Here is a 12,279-nt window from a genome sequence, read left to right on the forward strand (position 1 = left end):
ATAAGTAATCCAGATACACAGCATATCACATTTCAGAATGCCAACTTCTTATGTTCTCTGTATTCTGAGATCAGATCTCTCTCAAGGTTGTCGCAGACATTTCACCACTTCATTGGCATCTTGAAAGCACAGAGTGGCATACTACAAGGTCACTTTAATATTAGTCTTTGATCAGTAAAATGTTACACTAAGACTGGGTAAGATTTTGAATATTCACATTTTATTCGCAATGATTGTGCTGCCATTATAAAATCAAGCAACTTTATGGATACCACAATTTCAATGTGCTTTTAATTTGGCCAGTAAGTTTCCTAAAGAGTGTGCAACTCGACTAATTTTTTTCGATCCGATACAAACATCTGATTAATTCCTATTTCAATAAATCAATTTAAAACTCTTATTTAACGATTAATTTGCATCATTCAAATGTTCGCACAAGTCTCTACCTGGCAAGATCAGATATCACAAGATACTCTTCACCAAACAGTCAGAGAAGAGACATGAAGATTCATCATTTCAGCCTCAGAGAACTTTGTTTTAACTCAACAGAAAACCTTGCTGTTAATCTACATAATATATATCTAATAAGATATATGCAGTTGAAGTCAGAAGTTTATACACACTTAGGTTGAAGTCAATAAAACAAATTTTTTAACCACTCCACAGATTTAATATTAGCAAACTATAGTTTTGGCAAGTCATTTAGGACATCTACTTTGTGCATGACACGAGTATTGTTTTTCCAACAACTGTTTACAGACAGATTGTTTCACTTTAATTTACTATAACACAATTGCAGTGAGTCAGAAGTTTACATACACTAAGTTAACTGTGCCTTTAAGCAGCTTGGACAATTCCAGAAAATGGATGTATTTTAAGGACTACCTTCAAACTCTTGCCTCTTTGCTTGACATCATGGGAAAATCAAAAGAAATCAGCCAAGAAAATTTGTGGACCTCCTCAAGTCTGGTTCATCATTGGGAACAATTTTCAAATGCCTGAAGGTACCATGTTCATCTGTACAAACAATAGTATGCAAGAATAAACACCATGGGACCATGCAGACATCATACCACTCAGGAAGGAGATGCATTCTGTCTCCTAGAGATGAACGTAGTTTGGTGTGAAAAGTGCAAATCAATCCCAGAACAACAGCAAAGGACCATTTGAAGATGCTGGAGGAAACAGGTAGACAAATATCTGTCCACAGTAAAATTAGTCCAAAATCGACATAACCTGAAAGGCTGCTCTGCAAGGAAGAAGCCACTGCTTCAAAAAAATGCTCAAGATGGCGCCGAGTATGGCTGCTGCGTTGCGAGCTCCGACACATGGTAGTGTTTTGTTTGTTTTGTTTACAATTCTTATGTTTTTTGTCTTGGATGTTGTCTGCCTTATTGTCTATGACAGACAAACACTTTTGGACATTGGTTCAGCAATTTCACACCGTAAACCGGACTTCAAATTCCTCAATGCCAACCCGCCGTTTACAAACACGCAAGCGGAGCCCTTTGTCTGTGCTGCTCGGCCGCGGAAACGCAGGAGGAAAAGGGGAAACAGAGTCGGCGTTCTCATCAGAGTAAGACGCCGTGAAAATCGACCCCCACTACCCAGTATTCTACTGGCAAATATTCAGTCTCTGGATAACAAGCTCTGCGAGCTGAAAATGCGGATCTCTTTCCAACGAGAGACGAGGGACTGCTGCATTATCTGCCTTAGAGAAACTTGGATGTCTGCGGAGATTCCAGACTCAGCCATTGAACCCGCGGGGTTCTCCGTGCACCGAGCAGACTGAGCGAAAGACCTCTCAGGTGAAAGCAGAGGTGGTGGTGTATGTTTTATGATCAACAAATCCTGGTGTGATCAGAGGAACGTACATTCTGTCAAGTCTTTCTGCTCTCCTGATCTGGATTTTCTCATGCTTCTGTGTCGACCATTCTGGGTACCGAGGGAATTCACAGCGGTCATTATCACTGCCGTGTATATCCCGCCACAAGCCGACACAGACCGGGCACTCAAGGAACTGTATGGGATTATAAGCAAGCAGGAAACCGCGCACCCTGAGGCCGCGTTCATTGTGACCGGGGACTTTAATAAAGCCAGTTTCAAATCAGTCGCACCAAAATACCACCAGCACATTAGTTAACACACGAGGGGACCGGGTTTTGGACCATTGCTACTCTCCCTTCCGGGATGGCTACAAATCCCTCCCCCACCCACCATTTGGCAAATTGGACCACTCTTCCATTCTGCTTCTGCCCGATTACAGACAGAAACTGAAACAGGAAGTACCCACCCTCAGAACGATCCAGTGCTGGTCGGACCAATCAGACTCTATGCTACAAGACTGTTTTGATCACCTGGACAGTGAGATGTTCCGGTCCGCCTCTGATGACGGCATCGAGCTTTACGCTGATAGCGTAATGTGTTTCATCAGAAAGTGCGTAGAGGACGTTGTTCCGACCAGAACACGGATCTATCCGAACCAGAAGCCATGGATAAATAGCGATGTTCACGCGACACTTAATGTGCGGACCTCCGCTTTTAATTCCGGGAACGCGGAGGAGCATAAACAAGCCAGTTATACCCTCCAAAAAACTATCAGAACAGCATAACGCCAGTACAGGAACAAGACTGAAGGACAGTTTAACACCACCAACTCTAGAAGCATGTGGCAGGGAATTAACATCACGGACTTTAAAGGGAATAAAAACTCCGCCATGAACACCGCTGCCTCTCTCCCAGATGAGCTAAATACTTTTTATGCTCGTTTTGAGGGAAATAACACCGCTCTCGCGGCCGAAGCTACAGAGGTTAGTTCACTCTCAGTCTCTGTAGCGGATGTAACCCGATCCTTCCGACGGGTGAATATCCGCAAAGCCGCAGGCCCAGACGGCATTCCGGGCCGCGTCAGAGCGTGCGCGAACCAGCTGCCTGGTGTTTTCACTGACATTTTCAACCTTTCCCTCTCTTTGTCTGTAGTCCCCACATGCTTTAAAACATCCACCACTGTGCCTGTTCCAAAGCAATCAAAAATCACTTGCTTAAATGACTGGCGTCCTGTTGCTCTGACCCCCATCATCAGCAAATGCTTTGAGAGACTAATCAGAGATTACATCTGCTCTGTGCTGCCTCTCTCTCTAGACCCATTGCAACAACCGCTCCACTGATGATGCCATTGCATCTACAATACACACTGCTCTCTCCCACCTAGAAAAAAAGAACACTTATGTGAGAATGTTGTTTGTAGACTACAGTTCAGCATTCAACACCATAGTGCCCTCCAAGCTAGATGAGAAACTCCGGGCTCTGGGCTTAAACAGCTCGCTGTGCAGCTGGATCCTGGACTTCCTGTCAAGCAGACGCCAGGTGGTTAGAATAGGCAGCAACATCTCCTCCTCATTGACCCTCAACACTGGAGCCCCACAGGGCTGTATTCTCAGCCCACTCTTGTATTCCTTGTACACACATGACTGTGTGGCAACACATAGCTCCAATGCCATCATTAAGTTTGCTGATGACACGACGGTGGTAGGTCTGATCACTGACAATGATGAAACAGCCTACAGAGAGGAGGTGCACACTCTGACACACTGGTGTCAGGAGCACAACCTCTCCCTCAATGTCAGTAAGACAAAGGAGCTTGTGGTGGACATCAGAAGAAAAGACAGAGAACAGTCCCATCACCATCAATGGAGCACCAGTGGAGAGAGTCAGCAGCTTCAAGTTCCTGGGTGTCCACATCACTGAGGAACTCACATGGTCCATCCACACTGAAGTCATTGTGAAGAAGACTCATCAGCGCCTCTTCTTCCTGAGACAGCTGAGGAAGTTTGGATTGAACCGCCACATCCTCACACGGTTCTACACCTGCACTGTAGAGAGCATCCTGACTGGCTGCATCTCCGCCTGGTATGGCAATAGCACAGCCCACAACCGCAAAGCACTGCAAAAGGGTGGTACGAACTGCCAGACACATCATCGGAGGTGAGCTTCCCTCCCTCCAGGACATATATACAAGGCGGTGTGTGAAAAAAGCTCGGAGGATCATCAGAGACTCCAGCCACCCGAGCCATGGGCTGTTCTCCCTGCTACCATCAGACAGGCGGTATCGCAGCATCAGGACCCGCACCAGCCGACTCCATGATAGCTTCTTCCCCCAAGCAATCAGACTTTTGAACACTTGATCTCCCATGATCAAATACATCAGCACTGCACTTTATTACTCTTACTCTTATATCTCACACCGGACTGTCATAAATTATATTATTATTATATTATATTCTCTCTTAACAACTTGCCATCAACCGACAGCCTGAATGTCAATACAGTACAATACAACCTACTGTACATTCTATATATACTTTTTTTTATTGAATAATGTGTACCTATATTGTGTGTATTGTATAGTATATGTTATTATTTGTATATTGTGTTGTGTGTAATATGTGTATATTAGACTTTAAATTGCGTTGTGTTAATTTGATGTTATTGTAAATTGGTATACGTCTCATCACTGTCACGACTGCTATGTTGATCGGAACTGCACCCAAGAATTTCACACACCATTGCACTTGTGTATATGGCTGTCTGACAATATTTTGTGATTTGAAAAACTGCCATAAAAAAGCCAGACTACAGTTTGCAAGTGCACATGGGGACAAAGATCTTACTTTCTGGAGAAATGTCCTCGGTCTAATGAAACAAAAATTGAACTGTTTGGCCATTATGACCATCGTTATATTTGGAGAAATGAATGAGGCTTGTAAGCCGAAGAACACCATCCCAACCTTGAAGCATGAGGGTGGCAGCATCATGTTGTGGGGGTGCTTTGCTGCAGGAGGGACTGGTACACTTCACAAAATAGATGGCATCATGAGGAAGTAAAATTATGTGGATATATTGAAGCAACATCAAGACATCAGCCAAGAAGTTAAAGCTCGGTCGCAAATGGGTCTTCCAAATGGCCCCTTGCATACCTCCAAAGTTGTGGCAAAATGGCTTAAGGACAACAAAGTCAAGGTATTGGAGTGGCCATCACAAAGCCCTGACCTCAATCCGATAAAAACTTTGTGGGCAGAACTGAAAAAATGTGTGCAAGCAAGGAGGCCTACAAACCTGACTCTGTTACACCAGTTCTGTCTGGAGGAATGGGCCAAAATTCCAGCAACTTCTTGTGAGAAGCTTGTGGAAGGCTACCCAAAACGTTTGACCCAAGCTAAACAATTTAAAGGCAATCCCACCAAATACTAACAAAGTGTATGTAAACTTCTGATCCACTGGGAATGTGATGAAAGAAATAAAAGCTGAAATAAATCAATCTCTACTATTATTCTGACATATCACATTCTTAATATAGCAATCCTAACTGACCTAAGACAGGGAATGTTTTCTACAATTAAATGTCAGAAATTGTGAAAAACTGAGTTCAAATGTATTTGGCTAAGGTGCATGTAAACTTCTGACTTCAACTGTAACTTAAAATATTTACCTGCATATATTTTTGAACTAGAACATCACTGTTTCCATATTGTCATATTGGTGCATAATAAAATGTGGAAGAACATGCCTTGATTGATCTACTATAGCTAAATTAAATGTAAATTAAGACACTGAATTCTATTAAAGGGGACCTATTATGCAAAATTCAATTTTACATGGTGTTTGAACATAAATGTGAGTCGGCAGTGTGTGTACACAACCACCCTATAATGTTAAAAGTCCACCCACTCCTCTTTCTTATATTTCTATTAATCTAAAACAGTGTCTCAAGGTGACTGGTTTTCATTTCTGCTCTAACGTGACGTCATGTTAGAGCAGGCCTCGCCCACGACTGTTGACGGACTCCACCCTATTATCATAAATCCTCCCATGAGTGATCTACACACAGTCCGCCATTTTTTCCGCGCTGGAGCAGCTACGGTGAGAAGAATGTCTTAGCTTCGTACGCGTCATAAGTGTTCTGTTGTTGGCTGTAAAAGTGAACAGAGTCTTCATGTACTCCCGGCATCAGAGCCACTGAAGACACAGTGGACAAGTTTTGTTTTTGAAGCAAATGTGCCCCAAAACATACCAAAATTTGTGTATGTTTGTGCAAATAATTTTACACCAGACTGCTTTGTGAACGAGGGTCAATATAAAGCAGGATTTTCCAAAAATGTGATTCTCAAGCATGGATCAGTACCAACTGTTCGTGTTCCATCTTTATATCCTGAAGATGTAAGTATTGCACTTTTATATTTTGTGAATGTTTGCAAATCACCTTTCCGAATGTGCTTGTTAGCTGATTCCACGGCTAATGCAGCTGAAGTTACCATTGTCTCTGATTGTATTCACTGAGAACAGAGGTATGTCGTTATTTTTAATTTTAAACCCGAAAACGCTTACTGTCTGTTACCATTGTCTCTGATTGTATTCACGGAGACCAGAGCTATGTCGTTATTTTTACGCTTACTGTCTGTATAACAATAGGGGGCGGGGAGCAGCAGCTCATTTGCATTTAAAGAGACACACACGAAAACAGCGTGTTTTTGATTCCACCCAAAAAGAGGCATTTACAACATGGTATAATAAATGATCCATGGGGTATTTTGAGCTGAAACTTCAGACACATTCTGAGGACACCTGAGACTTATATTACATCTTGTAAAAAGGGCAATAATAGGTCTCCTTTAAAGGCTGAATATATATCAAATACAGCAATGTAAACAAATCTATTCTTGAAAACCTCTACAGATCCCTAAACTAATTAAAGAGACAGATGACCCAAACACGTCTCTAGATCTGTGCTCTCACCATCTCTTCATCAGTCTCCAAGGTAACCTTAAAGATGTCTCCCTGTTCTGTCTGAGCCAGAAAAAAAAACATGGACTTGGTCTTGTGGGTGGCAGAGCAGACAAAGATCATGCCTCGCTCCGGATCATCCAGGTCATTCTGTTACATGCAACAACAAAAAAAGCATCATATGAGAATGGGAAGAGCAGAGTCATCACATCTGTAAGCACAATAACTGAAAACTAAGACAAGTCTATTAGAGTAGATATAACCAACACAACAAATATTAAGATCAGATAACTTTTATGAGTCTCCAGTTAAAGTCAGAGAAGAGACATGCAAAGCTCATCATTTCAAAACTCTTTGTTGTTTACACACATACAGGTGGATGGATGTTCAGTGTATTGGGCTCAAACTGAACTCCAGACCAAACAAACGTACCCTTCTGCGTGGGATTGGGCAACGAATATCTGGCTGGTCCCCAAAGTTTTTGTAGGTGATGTAGTTCTCAGAGCAAATAAGCACACCGCTGGGTCCATCAGAACCACCAGGCACTATGACACACAGGAAAGAGGATCAGATTACCATATAAACCCATAAGATACTCAGATAAATTAGTTTCCTCTGAAACTTTGTTCTTTGCTGAGTGCATGAAGATCAGATATCACAACATTCTCTTCACCAAACAGTCAGAGAAGAGACATGAAGATTCATCATATCTGCCTGAAGAGTTAGGTAAAAGAACATTTGTTTTAACTCAACAGAAAACCTTGCTGGTAACCTACATTCATGCAAAGGGAGAAGTAAAACAAAACGAGAGTCTATAGTGAAAAACAGTAGGTGAATCACATCAATCCTGATCATCTTGACAGCAATTGCTACGAAACGAGTGTTAGACAGCAAACGAATACGGCTAAAGGTATAGCAAAACAAGCATTTGACAGAATCTTGAGAATCCTTATAAGTATGTAAAGCCTAACACTTTGACAGATCAGCACCTGTAATGAGAAAGTTGCCGTGTTCCTCCAGCGCCTCGCTGTACTTGCGCACCACATGGTTGAGGCCCAAGTCCAGCTCATAGAAGGTCAGAGTCTGTTGTGTGTTTGCTGCAGCCTCCCCTGTGGGATCATTATCCGCCTCCTGCAAACCATTGAACACCACAGGTTAGAACCATGTGTCACCAAATGCGATTAACGGTGATATGATCATAATCACTGTTTGAAAAGTTGCAGCCTGATATGCATCATATAAAATCTGCTTCACTAAGATAATGTAGCAAGATTTATGACACATTTAAATACACTTTGCAATTCATCTTTGTTGAACATTCAGCTAGCTGCTTGTTTCTGTATCTTGCACAACTGGACATTGGTTAGACCACTGAGAGCCTGTTTACACTTGGCGACTTCATGCGTCTTCACTGATTGGATTGCTATCCTATCATGAAAAGACCAGGTATAAATTAGGGATGTGCGAGACTAGTCGACTAAACGGTTCTGATGCTGCTAGTCGACACTGGAATTACTAGTCGGTTAATATTTCCCCCATTAAACTGATAATTTTTACACATTTACATTTGGCTTTATATTTTTAGAGGCTGCACTTAAATTACTGTCATATTAATGTTACATATTTTAAATAATTAATAATACAAATATTAAAAAAAAAAAAAAAAAAGAGGATTTCTGGAGCAGATAGAGTTTAATTTCACCTCAGGCTGCATGTGCTTCTTCCCCCTTTCACTCGTGGCGCGTGCAGGAAAATATCCTCTTGCTAGATAAGCAAACTCAGTAATTATGAAATCACTTTGGTGGTGCGGGAATCAGCTTTCCAAATGTTTGAAAGTCCCTAAGGATGTTTTCACATTTGAGTCTTCTTCACATCTGTGCATGCTTGTACGTTATTTTTCCGCTGAGCAGGCTTTTTCAAGCGCAGGATAGCCGCCTCAGGTGAGTCAAGTCCCGTGTTTCACCAGACCATGTCGAAGTGTTAATTTTACTCATCAAAAAATGTATGCTTTTGAGTAAGTAGAATAGAAAATAACTGTTTTAGACTAGGTATGCTATTTTCTATGAGGTGCCGACTGCTTAACAGGTTAAACTATCTTTTATTCTGTGTGCACGTCATGTTTAGTTTACTGTGAGCATGATCTGTCATATTAGATCAATGGTTAAAGCATGACTGCACGTCATGAAATACACGCAACTTTTCATCATGTTTTTTTCTCTTGTAGATTTGGATTAGCCTACCTGTTAATTATTTTCAACAATGACCTGACTGTTTTAATATGTTAAGTAACTTTTACTTTGTGATTTCCGTTTAGAACAGGCTTTTAGGGTTGTTCCATTGATCCTGCACTATTAATTCAATTGTTTTCAATAAATATGTCTGTTAAATATTCGCTAACGTTGATTCAGTGAATGCGTGTCACGTTCTATATTTAATGTACAATGATCATAATTCAAGGCGAGCACGTCGCAGATTAATGCCCCTTCAGTGGAATTTAGCATCGAATTTGGAATAGATTAAGTATTTTAAATGGGTCGCATAAAATATTTTTGTTTTGTTTACTGTTTTCTGAAGGTTGGTTTCTCTTTAGACTAGTCGACTATTCGGTTACAAAACTTCCATTTAAACGAAAGTCAAATTAGTCGTAGCGCACGTCCCTAGTATAAATGCCATCCAAAACGCATTAGAGATGGATTACAATTTGATCTCTTAAACCACTTCAGGAGGTGGTTTGTATTCCAGATGAAAATGGTCAAGTGTAAATGCATCCGGCTGTTCAAACCACATATGTAAACTTTGCTCCACCCAAACAGCGTTGCGTCAGCTTAGGAAAAATGCGAAACATAACAGCTTTCATGGAATATTTGCATAGGGCTCAGTCACGCAGTAAATAATAAAGAAAGAAATGAATGCAGGCTGTAGGAGACATAACTTTTTTCCACATTCATTTGATGCAGATCGCTGATGAAACAAACTAAACACTGACATCAGCACAGCTGCCACACATGACTTGTCTTATCTACAAGAAGCCCCAAGGGAAAAAACACAGCACGCCTATACACAGGCACACTCTCGTTGGGCAAAGTCACTTGGAATCAAATAATAAAGGACATCTTTTAAACTCACTGCCTGGAATTAGCATAATTATTTGCATATAGTGCGGGAATTGAAGATCGGATTTATATACGTTTATATTCGTTTAGCAGAGACACAGTGTAAACGGAATTAGCTTTTTCAAAAGGGCATGAAGTGACCAAGTGTAAATAGGCCCAAATGTAAAGATGTCCTCCACTAGAGAATCTCTCAAGAATGACCCTGACCTCATAGTCCATCTCTAGGCAGGCAAACATGGGGTTCTCAAAGCCCACATCCACTCCAACCACATGGTACACGAGTGTATTAGCCTTGTGTGCCTCCAGAGGAGAGGAGATGGTGAGGCGGGCAGCTGCATCTCTGTTCAGGATGTATACCAGCTTCTGCTTTTCTATGGCACCTGAAATAATACAGATAGAATGGGAGAAGAGAATGCATATAAAAATATTGCTTTGAATTTATTTTTGCAGCATTTTATTTTTATTAACTGCTTTCCTAATGCATTGTGAACTGCTACTGCACTCATTAAGTTCCAAACAATGAAAAAAGGGAGTTTTTGATTACACTATACAGAAATACTGTAGTTTTACCTATCATAACAGCTCTGCCTTTAGGGTCCACTGCGAGGAACTGCCCTGGTACGATGCGTCTGCAGCCACTCTTGCCAAACGTCTCCTGGTGTATCTTCTCAAACATGTTCTTGGAGGGATGGTACTCCAAGATTACAATACGACCCGAGTCGCTCCCTACCACAACATAGTCTAAAATTACAAGATGAGAGAAGAGATTAATATGACTCCAAATCTCTGTATTCTGTATAATCCATTTATCAAGCAACAGAAGACATTTACCATATGTAAGGGAAATTTAAAACCCTACTACTGCCTCTGTGACTGATGTTTTCATTTGTTTGTAAGCATATGTGTTTAGGTGTGCAGCGTGCTTGACCGGAAGACATCAGTTACGTATAAATTATTCATACAAATCGATTCTGATTACAAGTCACAGGACCTTCAGATGATGAAAAAAAAAAATTTGAGGATGAATTTATTTCCTTTTTTTTTCTGGAAAATACCACAGTATACCTACTTCCACTGCAGTAAAGTTATGATCTGAACTCACCTTTAGTTCCACCCGTCAGCCTGAATGCCATAAGGGATCGGATGATGCCAAACACCTCCATAGTAAGCAGTGTGTGGACCTTCCCCGTGTTGGCATCAGGACGCAGCAGCTCCAGAATCTTCCCACGGGAAACAACAATCTCCTGCAGCTTAGTTCCTAAACAAACAAAAAAAAAAACCACAAAAAAAAACAATGACCAAATTACATGCTTCATTCTAGCAAATAAAACAAACTTGGTTAAGAACTTTCGTTCAAATTCAGACTATAATAAAGATATCCAGAAATCCAACAAATACAGGTGGTGTAAATTGTTTTCAAAGATTTCTTCAGGACTACATGTTATACTGAACAATCAAATGACCCATGTGATATACCTGAGAAGTTGCCATGGATGGCATAGGAGATGCCAGTGGCCCGCTGCAGGGTCAGGTTGTACAGAAACATGGCTGCTGTCGCTGGACCTTCAGGCTCAGGACAAAAGAGCTAAAACAGCACCTGCAACCACATACCAAAGAGTTTCCTTAGTAAGTAGATAGAACAGGGGAAGACAAACAAAGATGGCCTTCTGAAATAAACTGAGGAAAGCAAAATGAATGCTTAAAAGACAAAAATTTGTATTTCGCATAAATACCACGAAAGTTAGGCTTCGAGCACTGCAGAACTAGGTAAACTTTACATTTATGGCCCAAGCAGACGCAGTCTTATTATAGCGACTAAATAATTATTTACCATATCATTATTAGTGTGCAGAAACTAAGTATGCTGGCTTTAAAACACAAGTTTAGGGTTAAACATTCCGTATTTTTAGAAACACCATATTTAATTATGACAATATCGAAACTGTTCAGGGAGAGGACGTTTCTGAGTTTCTCTTTACATCGGCCGTCGAGTCAACCAGCATGAATAAAACATTCTGCAAAGCAATTGTTCATGTAACTGTATTTTAACGTAACTGCATTACACATAAGCAACAAATAAAGACAAAATCTAGTACTAAAACGTGCATGAGTTAGCCGGCTATCCATTCATCTTAGCCGGTTGGCTAACACATTTTGTAGTGAGAATAAAGGTTATAACTGCCATTTTAAACACAGATTTATGTACGACAATGGTGGCTGGGTTATTCAGGTAATATATGAAAATTGTTTACCGAAATAGCAACAAGGATGTTGTAGATTTCAATCAGATGAGAAACATGTATTTCTTTGGCCTTCTCGCTCGTTATTTCGAAACGGCGCTTGAACGATAGAGGGCTTTGCAGTTCTGTGTCTGGCCAAATAAACG

At 41.0% G+C, this 12,279-nt stretch overlaps 1 protein-coding gene and 2 non-coding genes across 3 annotated transcripts in view; all 3 read right to left on the minus strand.

The window, feature by feature from the left end:
• The window catches only part of LOC127417405 (splicing factor 3B subunit 3-like), a 38,019-nt gene extending 25,740 nt beyond the window's left edge, over positions 1-12,279 (minus strand). Inside the window, exons 1-8 of the mRNA XM_051657440.1 lie at positions 12,146-12,279; positions 11,370-11,490; positions 10,996-11,151; positions 10,464-10,634; positions 10,101-10,273; positions 7,770-7,911; positions 7,213-7,325; positions 6,793-6,930 (exon numbers count right to left, since the gene is read on the minus strand). Of these exons, the coding sequence (XP_051513400.1) occupies positions 6,793-6,930; positions 7,213-7,325; positions 7,770-7,911; positions 10,101-10,273; positions 10,464-10,634; positions 10,996-11,151; positions 11,370-11,439 (963 nt within the window). The 5' untranslated portion in view covers positions 11,440-11,490; positions 12,146-12,279. The remainder of the gene's footprint in view (positions 1-6,792; positions 6,931-7,212; positions 7,326-7,769; positions 7,912-10,100; positions 10,274-10,463; positions 10,635-10,995; positions 11,152-11,369; positions 11,491-12,145) is intronic.
• On the minus strand, positions 448-523 carry LOC127417455 (small nucleolar RNA SNORD111). Its single transcript, XR_007893280.1, has one exon. It is a non-coding gene; the product is annotated as a small nucleolar RNA SNORD111 (small nucleolar RNA).
• On the minus strand, positions 7,421-7,497 carry LOC127417454 (small nucleolar RNA SNORD111). Its single transcript, XR_007893279.1, has one exon. It is a non-coding gene; the product is annotated as a small nucleolar RNA SNORD111 (small nucleolar RNA).

Source organism: Myxocyprinus asiaticus, chromosome 26 (genome assembly GCF_019703515.2).
Source record: "Myxocyprinus asiaticus isolate MX2 ecotype Aquarium Trade chromosome 26, UBuf_Myxa_2, whole genome shotgun sequence".
NCBI lineage: Eukaryota > Metazoa > Chordata > Actinopteri > Cypriniformes > Catostomidae > Myxocyprinus > Myxocyprinus asiaticus.